The sequence below is a fragment of the Erithacus rubecula genome (genome assembly GCF_903797595.1).
Source record: "Erithacus rubecula genome assembly, chromosome: 4".
NCBI lineage: Eukaryota > Metazoa > Chordata > Aves > Passeriformes > Muscicapidae > Erithacus > Erithacus rubecula.
Window position 1 is genome coordinate 196,842 of NC_136686.1, and position 20,342 is coordinate 217,183.

The 20,342-nt window shown below is 37.5% G+C and overlaps 1 protein-coding gene across 1 annotated transcript in view; it reads left to right on the forward strand.

Annotated features, from left to right (window-relative positions):
* Positions 1–49: 49 nt before the first annotated feature.
* Positions 50–20,342, forward strand: part of PIK3C2G (phosphatidylinositol-4-phosphate 3-kinase catalytic subunit type 2 gamma) — a gene marked incomplete at both ends in the record, with an annotated part of 93,862 nt that continues 73,569 nt past the window's right edge. The window contains 1 exon segment of the mRNA XM_079303089.1: positions 50–120. Within this exon segment, the coding sequence (XP_079159215.1) occupies positions 50–120 (71 nt within the window).

A 20,342-nucleotide genomic window follows, 5' to 3' on the forward strand; every position in this document is an offset into this window, starting at 1 on the left:
CACATTCTCAATGATTTTCTGGAGCCAGAGGGACTTTTGTGGAAGGGGTATGCTGAATAAAGGCTCCTGGGAGACCTTCCCAGCAGAAGGCACGTGGAGATTGGACAAGGCTGAAGGAAGGTAAGTTTAATTGGGATGAAGGAGAAATTCTTTACTGACAGGGTGGTGAGGCCTTGGCACAGGTTTGCAGAGAAGGTTTGTGGGCTGCTCATCCCTGGAAGTGCTCAAGGCCAGTTAGATGGGGCTCTGATCAACCTCCCAAGTGTCCCTGGCCATGGCCTGGGGCTGGAGTGAGATGATCTTTAAATCCCTTCCAACCCAGGCCATTCTGTGATTCTATTATTCTATGATTATTTAGCAACCATTCATCAATACTGAACATTTTTGGATATTTTTAAAATTCAGTTCCTGTCACTTGGAGCTAATATCAAATTTATGATTAATTATTGAGTGAGAAAAATAGTCCAATATATATATGAGAGATCATGCTAATTTTTAGGATATGAGCATGTGGAATAGACATTTTTATTTGCATTGAACAAAATTTCTTTCCATTGTACCTTTCCAAGGGAACAGGAAAAATTATACATAGAATGTTCCCTTTAAAATGGCAAACAGTGAGTTATGATTGAGCTGTTCCTCTTTCGTGCCCACTGTCATTTTCTTACCTGAAAAAATACTTTTGAGAAAAAGCAGTAGTTCCTAAAATAATAAAAAATCATGTGCAAATATTGGTACCTTTCCTTAGCTTAGACTTGAACCTCCTGCTGCTAAAGCAAAGAATGAGACCCAACACACTGATATGTACAGAATTCAATATTTTTACAGTTTAATATTTAATATTAACAAAACCAAGCCCCTCATTGCTGTCATAAAAACTTCCTGCATGTTGCTACAAGCCCTTAGCATGTGATGGTTGGGAATGGTAAAATATGTGCTCAGCAGGTGAGTGCCTGTTCTCAAGGGCAGCTGAGGCAAAATGTACCCTGGGAAATGGGATAAAGAAACATCAGTGGGCAAATAATTGAATCATCTTGAGAACATTTAAATTATTCTGTCTCCCAGTGGGTACCACTTTTCTTCATTTAACTGGACACTGCTCAGTTGGGTGTTAACAGCTCCCAAAATGCTCCTTAGTTCTTACAACAAGCTTCAGTAAATGGCCTTGGAGCTCTGTGTCTCTATATACAATCTGAAATAATATAGAGTGAAACAGAAAAAAAACCTCAGTGGCTCTATATGCAATCTGAAATAAAATAGAGTGAAACAGAAAAAACCTCTGTGTCTCTATATACAATCTGAAATAATATAGAGTGAAACAGAAAAAAAACCTCAGTGGCTCTATATGCAATCTGAAATAATATAGAGTGAAGCAGAAAAAAAACCTCTGTGTCTCTATATACAATCTGAAATAATATAGTGTGAAACAGAAAAAAAACTCTGTGTCTCTATATACAATCTGAAATAATAGAGAGTGAAACAGAAAAAACATACAAGCTTGTTAATCTATTTGACAGGTAAAGCACTTCACTGCAGCATTCAGGATGATGATTAATCCAATTTTGTGATAATTGCTTTCAACTTCTAGACAGAATAGGAAGCTATTCACCAAATTCACAACTTAGTGAATGTACCACAGAAATATATTTGACCTTATCTAGTTTATGAAAAGAGATTCTGCCTTAGAATCATGGGACAGCTTGGGCTGGAATTCAGCTGCTCCTGCCCCCAAAAGGAGAAGCCCTGCTGACCTACAGGAGTCTAATGGCATTTTAATCACCAAGGAGGGACAGTTGCATCTTCCCAGGCAGCCATGGCACAGCTCTAGGGTTGGTAATTAATTAATCCAAGGGAGAGTGGCCATGGCTGCTGGTGCAGTTCCCCCCTCCCTCCCATCCAGCTGGCTGGGGCTGCTCTGCCACAAATTCCAAAATCCAAATACAGGCACAAGAGAAAAGAAGGATTTGTTTGCTAAAAGCAGCTCCAAAACATTTGCTGTAACTCATTTTATTGTCAGCCCTCCTGGACTTTCACATCTTCAGTCTCACACACATGAGTAAAAATCAAACACAAAAAAAGCAGTTTTGCAAGGTTGATAATTTGCTGTAGGCAGTCATAAGCAATAGAAGTACAAAATCTAAAATCACAAATACCCAAGAGAAGCACATTTCAGATTTTTCTCAGTCAGGAACAAAGAAGGAAATTAATACACAGCTCCCTTCCAGCCATTTGGCTTTAATAAAAACTTATGAACTCATAAAAAAGGCTACTAAATTTCTGTACACAATGTTTTGGATAGTAACTAACTTAAGAGACACCTGACTTATATTTTTAGTAGTTTTTTTTTTCCTTGGGGCAACTTCTACCTCAGTTTACCAGCCTTGGACAAAAAATGCATCACAGATGGAGCTGCTAAAGGTTGGAAATGGCCAAGTTCAGTGGGACCATATGTCCCCACTGTGCTTAGCACTTCCCAGGGAGAGAGATTGAGCATCTGTTTGGATTAAGGACATTAATTCTTCACAGAATTTCTTGTCATGGCAGTGAATACTTGTGAACCACAATTAAACCTCCTCCCAGTGGTCCATTCACAATGAATGTTATGATATAACATTTATGTTCCTTTGCTTTATATATATTTCAAATGTAAAGGAATTTCTTTAGACAGATTATTTAGATTCATTCCACTCTGATAGCTAAAAAACAGAAGGAAAGGACAAAAAATAAAGTCCAGCTCCTTGTTATTCCACTGCACTAGTGTAGGGAGTGGAATTTGTCTCAGCTGTGAGCAGCAATTCTGCTCAGGGAGTACAGAGTTTCTTACAGCACACTGGAAGTCATCAGTGTGAGCAGGCAACTTTTGGAATTAACAGATGTGGGAAAAGAGAAATATTAGAACTCCAGGATTGAGAAACTAAGATAAGCACTCAGACTTTGCTGACTAACCTAAGCCTCATCATATCTCAGCTATGAAACAGGGTGGGGTGCTAATAATTTCCATGCCTTCTACTTTACAGACTGCTGAAAGGGCATTTGAAAATCACTTTGAGATGTAATTATAATCTCCAAGCCCACCTACTGTTTCACTCTCATCTGCCCTTACAAATGAACACAGTTTATACCATTTCCCATTCTGCCATAAATGTTTTTCCATACAAATGTTTCCTTCCACCCCAGAGGCATGAGCACTTCAGTGGTGTGTGAAATAATCACACATAGCTGTGATCTGAGGGAATATTAATATGAAAAGAACCTGGCTATTTATTCTTGCATTGTCATTGAGGACAGTGATAACGAATTTTCAACTGTTAATTTGAATAACAACATCCATTGAATTAATGTTTTCCATGCTACTGTGCATATCTGCTGGGTTATGGTGCTTGGTCTCATTTGGCTAACATGGAAATGTGGTGCTGTGACAAATTCAGCTGCTTTCCTGAAGAGAGGGGCATAAAAAACACTGTTTCACTTGGGAGAAAGATACAAAGCAGATAGTTGTTCTCATTTGTGGCTCAGTTTATGATACATCCTTTCTTTTTGGTCATCCTCATTGCAACATCTCTCCAAATGCTTCATTGTTGCTTTATTCTAAGTTCATTGTAAGTAGGGTCAGAGCCTTGTGGAGTTGTTCTTGTTTTCCTTTGCTGGCCCCATCAGGGTCTGGCAGAGGATAAAATTCAGCCTGTGCACTTGGGGCAGAGCCATCTAGGAGGTCATAAATATGAAATGTCCATGTTCTAGCAAAGAAAACAAATAAAAAGTACCAAATCAAATCTGGGCTTTCAGCAGACACAGAAACATGTTATATTCTTAGTATTCTCTGGGCTAAATTGATGTGGAATAACAAGAATAATTAGAATTCAGCTTAAAATGGAATCGGAAAATAAAAGTTAAATAACACAAAGACAAGATAAAATTGTCTATCTTTAATATTTGCATTCTGATGGAAAAACCCTTAAGCCTCAATCCACTCTAACTCACCTTAATCTGATATTCCACTTTCCAGAGCAAGGCACAGAAACTGGATTTTAGACAGTAAGCTCCTATTGATTTTAACCCCTAAGGACCAGTGCTGATATTGGGGAGAACTGATTGTTTCTACATCACTAAAGAGGAGCCAGGAGCATTTCCTGCAGCAATCTCCCCCATCATCCAGCTGCAATCTCTTTAATTTTCCAGTTCAGGTTACTGAATGATATTCCAGATATTCCATCTTCTATAGAACTCGAGATCAGAGACAATCTAATAACCAAGCACAGTCATCAGCCTGTGCTGGTGGGAGGAGAATTTCCTGATAACTTCTGGGGAGCTGTAAAGTTATTCCTAAAGCAGCATTACAACTACTGAGAAAACACATTGCATTACTTGAGGCTTGGAAAGAACATACCAGAAACATAAAAATGAAAAAGTATGGGACAGGCATCCTGCCAGCACATGTCACTTAATGCTTGGCTTCTAATTAAGCACAAACCCTCGTGTTGGTTGCACAGTATACAGTCAGAAAGCACAAAAGGGGGCATATCAAAATATCAGTGATTTTAATCATGTTATTAGCATATTGGACAGGAAGTTTAATCTGCCAGGATGCAAATAGGAATGCAGGCAAAAAGGAGAACTTAAAACATTTCAGACCAATGAAACCAGAGGATTACACAGGCACTTGCATTTCTATCTCCTGTTGTAATTTTACACCTGGCTCAGAATGAAGTGATTTCTCAGATTTTGATTATTCACAGTATGTGTCTGGAAATATGGGGCTTTCTACAACATTATCAACAACACATCCCTGGGATAGAAGAAACTGTTGTCTCCTAGCAATAAATAACTTCTCTATTGGGAAGAAACCAATGCTGGTGTGTGTGAACAAGGAGTTCTTACACAACAAACCTCCAGTTTTTGTTATCTGAAATGATCCTTGAAGGCAAATGATGGGGTCAATTGCAAAGCTCATTATTGCTGTCATTAACACCATAGAGCATCAAAGGATGCCCCACTCAAACCATTCCATACTGTCAGCACTATGGGAGTGATTAATATTGCTATTGCTAAGTTCCCCAAAGCACATCTGATTTAAAATACCCGTGGGATTTAGATAGATAGGATCAATGGCCAAAATAAGAGAGACATTACAGGGCAGTGGAACTAAAGGGTATTTTCCTAGGACAGGTTGCCACATTGTTAATGCAGGATTTATAATTACACTGCCCACTTGAAAGCCCATCTAGGACTGTACTAAATCTTCAATTGAGGATTGCAAGCATCTTTTATTACCACTAAGAGCATCTCTTAAAAATCAGGAGGGGGAATGAAATGCAGCCTTAAGTACCAGCCCAAGCACCAGGATCCTAAGTTGCCTTCAGCCAACCACCCTTCCTCTGTCTGCTGATTCCTCCCAAAATTTAAGGAGGGCACTTTGCAGCAGAGTTTGGCCTCTATGAGATGGACTGCAAACTGTTTCCTCACTATCCCTTCGAATGTAGCTAAATACGTGTGGAAAGAGGTGAGTGGGAGGAGAGGGTCAAGGAGAAAATTAAAAAAGAGAACAGTTTAACAATTCAGACAAGAAAACTCAAGAGGAGAACTGCTGCCCTGGAACTAAAATAAAGCCACTTTTCATGAGTAGTAGCAATCACAGTCAGACTGTTAGAGGTAATTCGATGTGCAGCTACCTGAATTCCAAGTAGTCATTGCAGTTCTGGTTGTTGGTGAAAATCCCCCAGGTTTTGGGCAAATCCAGCAGACCCCCCTCTTTGCTATTAATACAGGATTTAAAAAACTCATTGATTTCTGTCCATAGTCCAGGCCAGAAGGAAAATCAAAGGGTACCTTGGGAAAGAAATTTTGCACTTAGCTGTGCAAAACCTTTACAGCTTGAATGCACTTGTGATCAAGCAAACAGAAAAAGCCTCAAGTTTTAAATTGAGTTCTATTTGTTTTTAATTCTGTAGTCACTTCATTAGCCCAAAAATAAAGGATTTTTACTTCCTTCAGAAGAAGTTACTCCCAATTTAAATTGCTGTCTTAAATCTTTTATTGTGTTTGCTTGCAAATAAATCCAAGCTATAAAAATCTGTAAAGCTGTAAAGGTATAAAACCAAGCTCCCAATAAAATGCTGTAGGTTCTCTTGATATGCTTAGGGACAAAAAACCCACAAAATTCCTGAGAGATTTTGATCTGCCAATAAAAAAAATCTGAATTTGGAAGTTGCCTCAAATTGAATTTAGAAACTTTCTTCAAGTACAACTATTTTCTCAGAGACTGACCAAGCTACTTGACCTTGATAAAGACAGATGGTTTTTAAAGGAACTCAGTTTCAATTGCCTGTATTTATGTTAAAAAAGGAATTTACTTTAGAAATGTTGTTTTCTTCTAAAGTCAAGCAGAAAGTCATAAAAATATGTAAGAATTAGGTAGGATGAGGGAGAGAAAATAATACTCTGGATTTACTTATTTCCATATCTGTAATTCAATACTGAAAACTTCAAATATACAGCCTGTATCTATTATGACTGTGTTCCATTTTCCACTCCAGTTTTATTTTCCAAAACCAAAAAAAAGTTGATATTTGCTTACAGAAACCCACACAGATAGATTACATCCTATATAATTTAATTTTAAATATAGCAGTTGAGCTGGGAAATAATGGATGAAATTCAATTAATTCTTCCACAAGAAATATGTTATCCTAATGACTTTTCTCCCTTGATCATTGCTAATGATCCACAACTCTCCTAACACAAGAATTCATTGTTAGATTACAATAGACAAAACTGCTGCAACATTTGCCACATATTCAACTATTTAGTGATTTAGCATCTAATATGAATATCGAGCCTGCTCACATGATTTTTAAAATATCCATTTTAAAGATAACATTGTAAAACATTTTAAAACTTCCTAATTTGTCTTCCTAAGCGACATAAAATTTCTTTTTTAGGTGAGTTTTGCCTCAAATTTAAATCATGTCATCAGTTTCTGTTAGTGTTAGACATGCAGATCACCTTTTGTCCTAGAGAGGAACAGATTGATGGCTCTGAACATTTGATAGTTCCAGCTGCTGTTCTCTTTTTCCCATTTTTCATTTTCAACAATTTTGACAGTCATAACTAATGATCAACTAACTTGGATTAACTAATGACATCTTTCCTCCTCTATAAATAACTACTTCTCTTTCCCCAAAAATTCATTTCCTTGACATTTCCTTTAAACTGTATTTTGCTGTGGAAAGAAATGTTGGTGCAGAATGCAGAGAGTTGATTTCATAAACAAGTCTCTGTAGATTTTACTTCAGAATTACCACCAAGCCCATAAAGAAACTCAACTCCATTGCTTTCAGCCCTGTGTTATTGTTGTGCTTGGAACACTTAATTTTCAGATGAATGTTTAGTCACAGAGTCTATGGCACTGGCTGAGATAAGAATGATCTTGTTTTGACCCTTACAAACACAGATCCCAGCATTTCTCCTTTTGAATAAAGTACAAAGGAGAACAAATTCTTAAAACAAATCCCCATTTCACTTTCCTTTTGAAATCACTCAGGTTTAAGAGCATTGCTGCCTGTTAGAGGGCATGAAAGGAAATTATCCTTTGAGGAAAGAAACACAAGCAAGGCTGTTGTTCTGTCTTTTTGCCACATAGAAATTCTTTTCTCTCCTTGCCTGGGCCCAGATAGTAAGTGAATATAAAATTGTGTAAAGGAACAGTGATCTGTGTCTTCATTCTGCGCTATTTTTTCTCTCAATTTCTTAATTAGCTACAAAAGTCTGCATATGCCTATTTTAATTTCTCCAACTGTACAATCTCCCTGTGCTTTTCTTTCAATTATTCTGCAGCATGTCATCTCCCTGTGTAAGAAAACATTTCATTACATGAGGCTTGCAATTTCTGCTCCTTAATTAGCTCTCCTGACTTCAGCTTCTGCTCTTGCTCAATGCTCTCAATAATTCCTCTTGAACCTTCATGTCTTCTCCCTTAAATATTTGCACAATTGCCTCGTGTCCTCGTTAGTGTGTTCTTAACCAAGTTTTAGTTAACAATAAATCACTCCTGAAGAATCAATCACTGCCCAGCAACCCTACTGAGATCTGTTCTTTGAACTTGTACTCTAGTTAAAAAAAAACATCCTGAGAGAAATACTTTGCAATCAAAGCCTTATAAAGATGAACTGCTCCATGGATCTGCCCTTTCTCATTGCAGCTCTTGCAGCAGCTCATGTCTCACCATGGGTTTGTTACATCTTCACACTACTCTGGGATATACATCTCTCCCTCCCCGAGGAAATAGTTTTCATTTGTCCAAGCTGGTTGTAGTATTCTAGAAATTACTTTTATTCTCTTGATCTTGCTCTGTCTGCACTATTATTTTCAATGTTTTCTTCATTTGCAACCAGTGGCAAATCTAATTTTTTCTTCACCTTCATCTCCCAGATCACTCATGTTATTAAACAGAACTCACTGTTTGTTGGGGTTTTTTTTTCTTGTTATTCAACACATACCAACTAAGGTAGGGAATTACTTATTTGAAAATGAGCAGTTAGAATTTAGAGCTAAAGCAGTACTGTGACTGTGACAGATTAAAGGGTTTAACAAGAAATAATAACAGAACTTTCTGTACAACATATTTGTCAAACACCTTTCAAAACAAATGTGTTTGAATCCCACAGTAATCCCTGTGCCACAAGAGCAGACCTCATCTCTACTGCAGAGCTGTAGTGCCCTTTGTTTAGAGGTGTTCAGCTAATTTTCAGTCTCAACGAGAACATTTCTTACCTGAGCTAATTTCCTTTCACTTTAAGAGAATTCTGTCACTGATACTCTCTGGATAACTTTGTTGAGCTCAAAGTGGTTTTTTATCACTTGTTTTCCATCCCTGCCTTTCCTACCTGTGCACCTCCATTCCAATCCCTGTTGGCTGCACTAAGGAAAGCAGTACACATTCATAATATTCTGAAAGGATAATGTGGCTTTTTATTTCACTGGCAGGCACTGCATTGTTGGCAGGTCATATATATATTCCATTTAAATCTATATAATGAGAGTAATAAAGTGTAAAAGTTAGTGAGCCCCTGAGAGGAAGGATGGGAACCAACTAAGAGTGAACAAAGACCCCCAACATTTCCCCAGCAAAGGCAGCACAGAATCTTCCTGTTCTTTAGGGAGCCTCATGCTGCAGGCTTAGGCTTCATCCCTTTGGATTTGGGGAAAATTGGCTTCCACCTTTCTTCCCAACACATTGAAACCATCACATCTCACAGACATTTTTGGAAGCAATTTGTACTCGCAAAGGTGCAGGACATGGAAAGAGAATGAAAGTCTGTGTAAGCCTAAAGCTGATTACTAATTCATCACCCACACATCAGCTATCCCAGAATCATTAATCACCAGCAGTGGTACATGACAGCTTCAGAGCTTTTATAAAAGAAAAGCTGGGAAAACTTTTTGCAGAAAACTGTAGGAGTTTATTTTTCTTCCAGCAGATTTTCCCTCTGTAAAATTGATTCTGAATTCATCACCCACGCAGGCTTTCCTGAATTCTAGTAACATTTTACATTGACTGGCATGAGACTCAGGACAACTTGGCTTTGTTTCTGCTCCCCTCCACCCCCGAGGAGTTACTTTGTCCAAAGAAATAATGGGCTAAATGTTTCAAATTCACAACCTACGTGTATTTCAATTTTCATAACTCCATCTCCACACCTGCTCCAGCCTGCATTTTTAAGGTAGAGCAGTTCCCCCTGTGCTCCTGCTCCTGCCTGCTGCTGTTTGTTTGGGAATTGTGCTGCCACAATTGGACTGTTCTTGTTCTGAGCTAACAAATCCTTTCAGAGGAAAAAAACAAAGATCCCCTGGGGCTCCTTTATATTCCTCCTAAGGCTACTTGGTACACTTTGCCAGGTACTGAGCTATTGTCTTTATTGTCTTTTACAACTTTGCAAAACCCACTGTTTATTCTCCATTAATCCCAAAGGACTTTCTGAAATGCAAAGAGATGTTTGCCACAAACCTGAAATATATTTTTTTTAATTATTTCACCTCGTTAAAACAAGATGAAAGGAAAAGCTGGACTCTGCTCCTGCCACCTCTGTGTGAGCTGCCCAGGGTGAAATCCTAGGGTTCTTTGAGAATCAAGGCTCACCTCTCTTGATGTTTGTGATTTTTGGGTGTCAGACACTGCAAGCCACTCTGCAGTGCTGCATTCAGAACCAGGATAACTGTTTGGGTTTGAAGAATATGCAGAAATAATCTCAAGGTGTGGGAACATGGGCAGTTTCTTTGTGTCCTTGTGGTTCTCTTTCAGAATTTAATGGTCAATGATACAACTAAGCAATTATTATTTGTTTTACTAGAAAACAGCTGCACCAACCCCATCAATTCCCACAGAAGTAGGAGCCAACAACAGGTTTTGTATTATTCTGTCTTCTCTGCACTTAGAATTTAAACTACTGGTGCTTTTAGGAGAGGTTACAAGGAATAAAGAAGCAAGTGGCAAGCAAAGATAACCATTTATTTGTTGTTTTATCCCAAACTGCAGCAACTGCATTTTGGGAAGCCATGAAATTGTTCACAAGGCAACAACCTGAATCCAGCTGTACCAATTGGTTCAATATTTCCAATTTTTTATTTTCAGACCTTAGTTGTTGCTTAGCAAAAAAATCAATGTTTTTTTGGATCTGTGCAGTTTTTCTCAATTGTCTCCTTTTCATATTACTGAAGTTTTCATTAAAGGTTTTGTATTTCCCAAAGATTCCCAACCATTTGCAGATAAGGAAGCTGTTGACACTTTTCCATGTTTTTCAGCACTGTGTTATAAAGTATTTTGCCAACAATAATAAACTGAGATGACACACCTGTCATTTGGCAGATGGAGGAGAACAGAGGGGCAGAGACTCGTTTGAGGTGGGATCCTGGTGCTGCTGAGGACCCATCTGGCTTCCTAAGAGCATGGCCCAAATTTCCAAAATTTGCTATAAAGAGATCAGTAGAAGACATGTATTTGTAATTTAGACATGACAGATGTGTGAAATTCAGGAACACAGAGGATGTCTGCAGGACAGAAACTGACTCTTGTTTGTGCTTTTCTTATTTCCATTTCCAAACTCTTGCACCATATTGAGTTGCTAAAAGCTGAAAAAATATCCCAGACATGAAAGCAGCACTAAATGCTCATGGGGTGGTTAGGTTTGCTGTATTTATGCACAGCTATAATGATGCACTAGTGTGAAGTGTGTCTGTGTGATAAGATATGGGTATTATTAGTTACCTGGCAGACAAAGACTCAGGGAAGCATTAATAGAGGTATTTCAGTCATTATTACAACTTGCTGGATTGGTTTGCTATTAATGATGTAAAATTATGGCTACTTTATACTGAAAATTCTCCAGGGTACAATAAACTGATGGGAAATATGCTAATTTTTGGAATTAGTATTGTAATTTAGGAAATGATTCTGTAGCCTATGTTTTGACTAACCATGCTAATAAACATTCCCACCTGCATGGAAAAAGACAAGGCAAGCTCATGTGCTCTGATGCATTTTTGAGCTGTGAAAAAGCTCCAAATTCTGATTGCTCAACTAAAATACATGAGGACACACAGAGTTTCTAAATTGTAAATAGTTGATTTGCTTTGAAGCCCTGAAAAAATCAAAATACTTCTGGGACTTCCAGCTACCAGACTGCAATGGGGATGGAAGAGTGGGAGGAAATTTCTTCTAAGGCTTCAGAAGAGGAAGAACCTTAATAGAAGATCAGTGTGCTATATTAGAGTAGAATTTAAAAGGCAAGAATAAAGGGATGGAGCAAAACAAACAACAAAGAATGTCTAGAGTGTCAAAAAAACCACACCAAAAACCCCCAAACCTGTTCTCTTTATCTAATTCTTACTAACTTGATGTTGTTTCCTTTTTTTTTTCCTGGTTCCTAGGCAGAACCTTATCTCTGTTATTCTGAACCACAGAGGTCAAGTGGAATATCTGCTGCAAAATGAGGTATTTGTTCTCAATTTGTTACACCAGAAAAGCATTAACTTCTACATGAATGCTATCTAATTATTCATCTGTCTTAAATGCAATTAAGGAAGACTTTTAATTAAGCCTGCTTAATCTGACTTTGGAAGGGTGTAAATTCCCATAATGAAACTTGGTTTGAGTTAGGAAGAAAGTGCTACAGATTTCAAATATCAAAGGTGACTAAGTGTCAAGGAACTTGTAAATAAAACCAGAGTTGTTGTGTTGGCAAAATAATACCTGGAATTAGTAATTTCTTGGATTATATGGATCTGCAAAAATACTGATGTAGCATGGAGATATTCCAGTGCATCCCTTCCAGAGTTGTAACTCATTATGCAAAATTATGGATTCCTTTGAAATATATGTTACAGTACAAAATGAATATTTTGCTTCAGAACTCTGTCACCTATATTTAAGTTCAGATTTTAATCTCCCTGGATATTCTTGCTCCATTTCTATTTTGAATAGCCAGAAAACATGCATTTGCATACAAATTTTATACATATACATACATATATAGAAATGCCTGTAAATATACAGACACATACATGAAAATATAAATACATGCTGAATTCTCCTTTGTAAGCATCATCTCCAAGGGAAGAGTTTCCTTGTAGGGCCTAAAGAAAGAGGATTCTAAATTCAATAAAAGCCATAACCTCAACATTAATGAGATTTTGCAATCCACCCTGGGCAACTGATGCTGTGCAGATATTCCTCAGACCTAAATGAAGCATTCCTAAATTTGCTTTTGCTAAAGATTTTTCCATTGAGTAAGCAATTTCTTGAAGACATTAACTTTTTATAAAGGGGAAGGAAGTCCATTTTTCAAATATTCATACCATCCAACAAATACATGTGGGTTCAGAGCTCAATTTCTCTGCAGTTTATTTTTTTTAATAAGGTCTTTTCTACTCAGGGACACTCAATAAAGCCCACTATCATTATTAATCTTATTAGTAATAATGCTAAATAAGTGGAAAATTAATTTTGAGGTCGATAATGACTCTATAAAACAAAAATTTAAAAAAGATAATTGAGATGTCTGGCATAAAGATGGGATTGGTGCTGTTAGGGTTGAAATGTAAGTTTTGAAATGGAATTCTCAGCCAACATGTGCTGTCAAATCAGCAGCAATTCTGATTGCCCTGATGAACATTTATATGCACTTCATTTTGAAATCCATTCAAAATGTGCTGTTACTGTAGAGAGGACTTTGTAAATTTTTTATAGAGAGTGTAGAAGTTCTGGAGTGAAATAGCTTTTTTTCTATCATATAAATTTTTGAAACACCAAAATATTCTTCTAAGGTTCTGCTGTATTTAAATATGTAGAAGGGGGGAAAAAAAATTTACAAGCTGTTGAGTGTAGTTCTTTTGGAATTTCAGGAGACATAAATTTTTTGTAAGAAACAAATCTCCATATTCCCTTCTTTGGCACAAAAATCAATGCCATACACATGGAAAAAGAAAACTTTACATGATAATATCCCAGCAGAGACATGGTGTGGAAGAAGTCAGCATGTGTAATATTCAGTATTACACAATTTAATGTACTTACTCTTTTTCATCTGCAAAATGCTCCTTAGAAGTAGATACCATAAAAATAAATTATATGGTAAAGTAGATTCTATATATATTAATACTTTGATAGTTTATCTATAAACAGAATTGCATATTAAACAGAAATTGATCCATTCCTCAAGACACCAATTCTCTTTATGGAAGAGTATTTATATGTTTGTATAAAAAATATATAAACTGTGGGTGGGTTTAGGGTTTTTTTTTGTTTCATTTTTCTCCATCCAGAGAGTTTTTTTTTCAGGCATGTAATGCATGAGTTAGAGAAATGGTTTTATGGGTGCATTGACATGCTATAGTGCACTAAAAGGAACATTTATCAGTACAGAAACATGGAGAATATTTATAGGGGAGCTTCAGCTTGTTCAGAGAATGTATTTTAAGGTTTAATGAAATGATTTAACCATGCAGAAAGCCCATGAATTTTTATTTATTTATTTATTTTCCTGAACATAGAGTACTTGATATTTAAAGTATATTTATGGGGATCCAATTTTTTTTTTTTTTATTCCCCGAAGTATTTAATCTAGAATTTTTTTTTTTAATATGACAATATTTAAATATAAAAATTTATGATAAGATTCCACAGTTTTAACAAAGTCAATCCACAGGTGTCAGATTCTGCAGCCTCCCACACAGGATCTGTTTTTAGGAGGAATGTGGCTGTTTTCCAGCTCTCACAGAAATGGGCAGGAGACACCAGTGAGGATAAATCCTCAGAATCACAAAGCTCACAATGATTATAAATCACTTGGCTTCAGGTCCCCTCAGAAGTTCCTTTGCAGTGCTCTGAACTCTTCATTCTATTTTATTTTATTTTATTTTATTTTATTTTATTTTATTTTATTTTATTTTATTTTATTTTATTTTATTTTATTTCATTTTCAGATTGAAAATGTCCCTTCTATTTATGCAAAAGAATACCAGCATCATACACTCCTGATTTTAGCTGAAATACTTTAAAAACACTGCAATACTGTAGAGAAAAAGGAAGTCACAGTGTCTTGTCCTTGAGACAAGCATTTTGTCAATCCAGAATCTTTCTTCAGAGACAGACAAAGAGCTGGGTCCAGTTAAACGACAGAGAGGAAAGTAACAGAACTTTTCTAGAAAGGAATTAGAGCAGAAGAAATCTATCAGGACTAATTTGTTAAAAACTTTTTATTTTTTTTAGGTAATAAAAATTTCTTGTATTTTTTCTTTTAGTGTTCAGGTCAGCCCTGTGATCCCAATGTGTAAATTGCCTCTTATGTTGGGTTTACAAATCCCTTGGTCCATTTCAGCCCCATCCTCTCTGAATTTCAGCAGGGAAATAGGTGCAGTGCTCAAAGAGACAAATCACTTCCTATTAGTGTGGCTCATTCTCCAGCATGCCAAAATTTCCAACTCCACTCTCTCCAATATTTACAGGCTCTCCTAAAATAATTTCCATGTTCTTCCTCACATGGAGGGAGCAATGCAATTCCCCTCTCCTGTTTTACCTGTTCATTTATACAAAGAAAACTGACCAGCACTCAGCAGCCAGTTATTTGATGGAGTACCAACTCCCCCAAACCTCTTTTTGATTTTAACTCTTATTGAATGGTAGGGTCACTTTTTATGTGAATTTTGGCATCTGAAGAAATTATTAAATGCTGCAATATTAGTGTATTTTACCATATTGCTTGAATGGTTTCTATTATGTTCATCAGCAAAAAATATTTTGTGTAGAGGAAGAGTGGCTTTTTTCAGATAAATATGTAAACTGCCCCACAAATTCAGTGACATTTTTGAGGCTACCTGTTATATCTGAAGTGCTGAAAAAAATCCAACAAGGAAACTTGTTTTCAATGTTTTGTCTTGAATTAAATTGTGTTTATTACCTCCTCCCTGTGCATTCCTGTACCTTGGTTAAGAGATTATGAACTGGCACCAGTGCTGGTTTCTCCTCAACTGATTGAATCTCTTTGTAAGTGTGATTTTTTTACAGTCTCTAACCAACCTAACCCTGGCATTTTAAAATCCATTCAGGGGAGGCTCTAGGCCTGATGCACAATTAATGTTTTTTATCTCTCTTTTTTTTTTTTTTAATTTCTTTCTCACAGCAACTCACAAAAAAGTCCTAGGAGATCAAATCCTGCCAGAACAGGCACTAATCCACTATATATTAAGCATGCTGTACTATGTGGAAATTATAAGTATTGTGCCAAAAGGTTGTTTACTTTCCGAAATTGGAGGGAATGGAACAAAGGTCTCTGTTCCCATTTGTCTCACTGCACTATGAAGATTGTGAAAACATAATTCTCAGCCTGGATGCTGCTTTCTCCCCTTAAGTAAGTATTTGACCACTTCTGTTCATCTTCACCAGACAATGCTGGCAGCTCCAAGCTGGGTGCCAGGGGGACAATGTATGTACAGAGTTGTATTTTTTCTGCCACCTCTGCAAGCATTGTAATTTTTAAGAAACATCATGCTGAATACATGTGCAGTAACACAAAGAATTCTCAGCACACTGCTAAGGGATTAATGACTTTAAAGGGCAGCTGTGGGTTCAAACAGTGCAATACTGAAATGCAGAATTAACCTTGCAGTCTCTCTGGTCAAGATTTGCTATTAATTTTGGTGTTTTGGTCAATGCAATTGTGATCATAGACTCAGATCATCATGGAGATGCTGAGCTGAAGGGACCCACCAGCATCATCCAAGCCCAGCTCCTGTCCCTGCACAGGACAGAGTCATCCCAATGCTGCCAGAGCTCTGCCAGCTTGGGGCTGTGCCCATCCCTGGGCAGATCTTCCCTGTTTCCCCCTCCAGGTGGGAAAGCTTCTCCTGACCCTCCCCTGGCACAGGTTGAAGCCATGCCCTGGGCCCTGTCACTGTGACCCAGGGAGCACATCAGAGACCCCTCTGACTCAATATTGCCCCTGCCCTGCTGTGTCTGAGGCTGAGCAGGGCACAGCTGCTCCCACTGATGGGCAGGGAATAGGTGAAATGGAGAACACCTGAGGCAGGTTGTGCTCCTCACCTTTATAAGGTGCCAGGACCCCCTCCTTGGGCTTTCCCCTCTGCTGGTGTGAGGTTTGCAAAGGGAGGGAGAGGATTCTTGTCTCTGCTGCCCCTGGGATCCTCTCTGGTAAGTGCTTTTCTGTACATTATGTACCCAAATACTGCCAGAAACCAGGTCTTGGGTTGCTTAAGTGCTGGAGGAAGCTCTGCATCCCAGTCCTGCCCTGTGTCATCATAACTCTAAGGTAAATCTGCATCCTTTCCCTTTTTCATTGTATTTTCTAGGAGTGCTGCTCCTAAACCATTTTAACTTCCACCTGCTCTTTTCTGAAATGACTGTTTACTTTCTTTTCTCTGCTTTTGTCTCTACAGAGTTCTCTGCAAAGTGTGGGAACACCAGGCAAAGGTAGAGTGTTATTTTTAATGCTAATTCAAGATGTATTATCAGGAAACACATATTTGCACGTGTGTCCATGCTAAGGGGGATTATGAGGTAATTATTATATGTTGAAATTGAAGTGATCTAAAAGTGTAAATAACACAGTATTTTCACAAAATAACCTGGAGACTCAAATATGGAGAATGAACAGCAGAGTGAAAGAACTGAGTGCAGCTGGTGGTGGTCATGGTAGTTTTGAATCACAACTTTCCATGTGGAGGCAAGGGAAAATAATGAACTGAATGGAAGCCTGAAAAATTATTTTTCTGTATGACTTTTCCACCTTACCTCAATAACTTTCCTTCTTACCTCTGTAAGCTTTAGCTCTGTGTGATTTTTTTTTTGTGTAAATAGTATCTTCCCTAATGATAGACTGTCATAAGAAAAGTGTGGAGTGCAAAGAAAGGAATCAGCAATTTAATTTGGAAGCTGCCAGGAGAGTGGACATGCAGGTGCAGAAGGGAGAACAAGGTAAATTCAGTTTGTAGGACTTTTCTTTCTTGGATATTTTCTTTTTTCCCATGTGCTTTTTTTTTTTTTACACCCTTAATGGTAACTAATTGCTCATGTTAAAAACAATCAATAGCTACTAATAAACATCTACCTTAGAAACATTTTATTCCACACACTGTTCAGAAAATGTAATTGGGATGGATTTAAATCACTCCTCTCATTACAGGTGTTTCCAGATTTGAGCTCCATGGAATCAGCAGCTCTCTCAAGGAAAATTTCATTTATTGAGTAACACTGAAGGAATTAGTATTTACTCCCTGCTTCCTTGTACCCATTTATTTATGCCACAGAATCTTCAAGTGTGAAGATTTCTGGTTTTGGCACACCCTGATTTCATAACAATTCCAGAATCCTTTTGGTAGTGCAATATTAGAAACTGCAGTTTGCTGATTACAAGTCAGAACTTGCCAGACCATCAGTCATTCTGTGGAGGAGCCTGCATTCAAGGTAAGCAAGTTTCCAATTGTCTTTTTGCATGCAGTGATATATTTTTCATGTATGTTTTAACATGCTGCATGCTTTACAACTGCATCTAATAAATAAACTAAATAGACTAAAGTCAGCAACATATTTGAAGTTAGGCTAGTATGTCAAAGCTGATGGTAGAACATGTCTGAGAAAAACCAAGTGTGAGTGCAAAAACCAAAATTCATCTGCAGGAGCCTAAGTCTGAACTCCCAGAGGTGGGGGAAACCATTCTGCATCTTATTTTTGGGCATCGCAAGTTTTCCTTTGTCCCTGTTTTCCCAGGTCTCACCATCAGGACAGTGCCCTGGGGCCTCCCATCCTGTGATCTAGAGACACAAACCTTGAGAGGAATCCAGATCTTATCTTCACCTGCTGGAGCTGGAAGTAAAAACCAAAGAAGTGGTGAGTTGTAAATTCCTGCCACATTCACCTTTCCTTTTCTTTTCCCACCTCATTTGCTTCTCCTTTTTTTTTTTTTTTTTTTACTTCCTTGTGCTTAGCTGTCTAGGATGGCAGGCATGCAAAAATCAAAAATCTGTAAGGTTGTGACCCAAAATTAAAGGAAAATCCTAGCCTTAGCTCAGTGCTTTTAAATCTTTCCAGCTCTCTGGAAGCCAAAATAATTTAATTTCCTTTATCCAGCAGCACATTTGCAGATGAAGCCAGAATTGACAGCTGAGGATGAGACAGACTGGATTTCCCATTTGTACTATTCCCTTCTGTCTCTCATATGTGTTCATGTTTGTCTCCAAGCAAACAGGATGGAATTTTAACAGCAAGAGCAGCAATCAGTTTCTCCAGCTAATTTCTGTTTCCTGTTCCCCAAGAGATGGTTATTACCCTGAGTATCATAGAAAAGTTTTGTTTTTATCCATTAGAATAGAAAAAGATAAAGGATACTATTAAAATTAAAGCCTTACTTAAGTTGTTTAGAAATTGCTTTTAACCTTGCTCTTTAATAACAGATTTTCAGAGGTTTTTTTTTAGTCATTCACCATGGACTAAGCAAGTCAAGGACTCTATTCAAAATATCTAGCCTTGATTTAGTGTTCCAATAACAGCCTCTAATAAGTGTTATCTCTGTAGAACAATTCAAGCAATACTTATCCACATTATGCCTAAGTCTGGATCAGGTTCTTTTTCCTCTCTGTGAAGTCCTTAGAAGATTATATTCAAGTTTTAGTGCTCAAAATATTTTATTTCTTATTAAATGGGAGGTACTCTAGAGATTCCTAGACATGAGCACCTTTCTGCAGCATCATTTGCTCACAGAAAATAAAGATTACTCATGTTAATAGAGATGTAGCATTGAGCTTTCCTGCAATCCAGAGTATGAGAAGGCTGCAGGCTGGCACAGACCCAAGTGTGTTTTTAAAAATAAGGATAAAAGTGTAAAAATGATTTTTTAATTTTTTTTTCTTTGGGTTTCCTTTGGAGCTGAAAAATTATTTTTCTTCCTTTCTCAGCACAAACCCATTATATTTTTGTTTTGGGAAAAAACTTTGTTTCACAATATGGAAAAATCTTTTTCATTTCAATTTTCTATGTGTTGCCTGCACTATTTCCAAAGCAGAGCACAGCTCCTCACCTCTAAGCTGTTGCTTTTTTGCATCCTGTTATACTGTCCCTATAACCAGAGGCTTTTTAAATGAGTGTTTAAAAAAACTTGCCTCTTTCTTATTACAATAGGGATCTAATCAATGCTGCTGAGTATTTTACCTAAAGGTTAAGTGTTTTTTTTATGAAATTTTTGGTTTGGTGTTTTTTGTGTGTGTATATGTCCTAAACTGTATTCAGGACCTTGCTGTTTCTTTTTATACTCTCTCAAAATAAGTTGAAAAGGAAAAAATCAAGCTCCTTTTCTCCAAATTATTTTTAATCTGTCAAAAGGGTCATAAACCTTCATTCAAAGATCTGTTCAACCAGATTTTTGTCATGTTTTACCTGGAGAAAATGTGTCTAGTTCAGAGTTTTTAACATGTATTGAACTGACATCATCTGCTGGTGCAGCAACAGCAGAGTCCCTGTTCTGTGGGAAGATTTGGCAATAAAATATGGGAATTGTAATACTGGACTGGGCAGAAAAAGTGGGTTTGTGTAAGGCATAATCTCTATTCCTTCCCTGCAGGTGTGTTGATGAACACTTTGAGGATTGTGAGCCTTGTCCTGTTTCTCACTGGGGTACAATTCCTTCCTTCAGGCCCCATGCACAAGGAGCAGCAATCTGCTTATCCCTGGGACACCTTTCTAGAAAAGAGGTTTGGATGTAGCTGAAACCATCAATCTGCTGTAGGAATCCATGGCAAATCAGTCAAACATCAGTCCTTTCTCTGAGATTTATTAGAAGGTA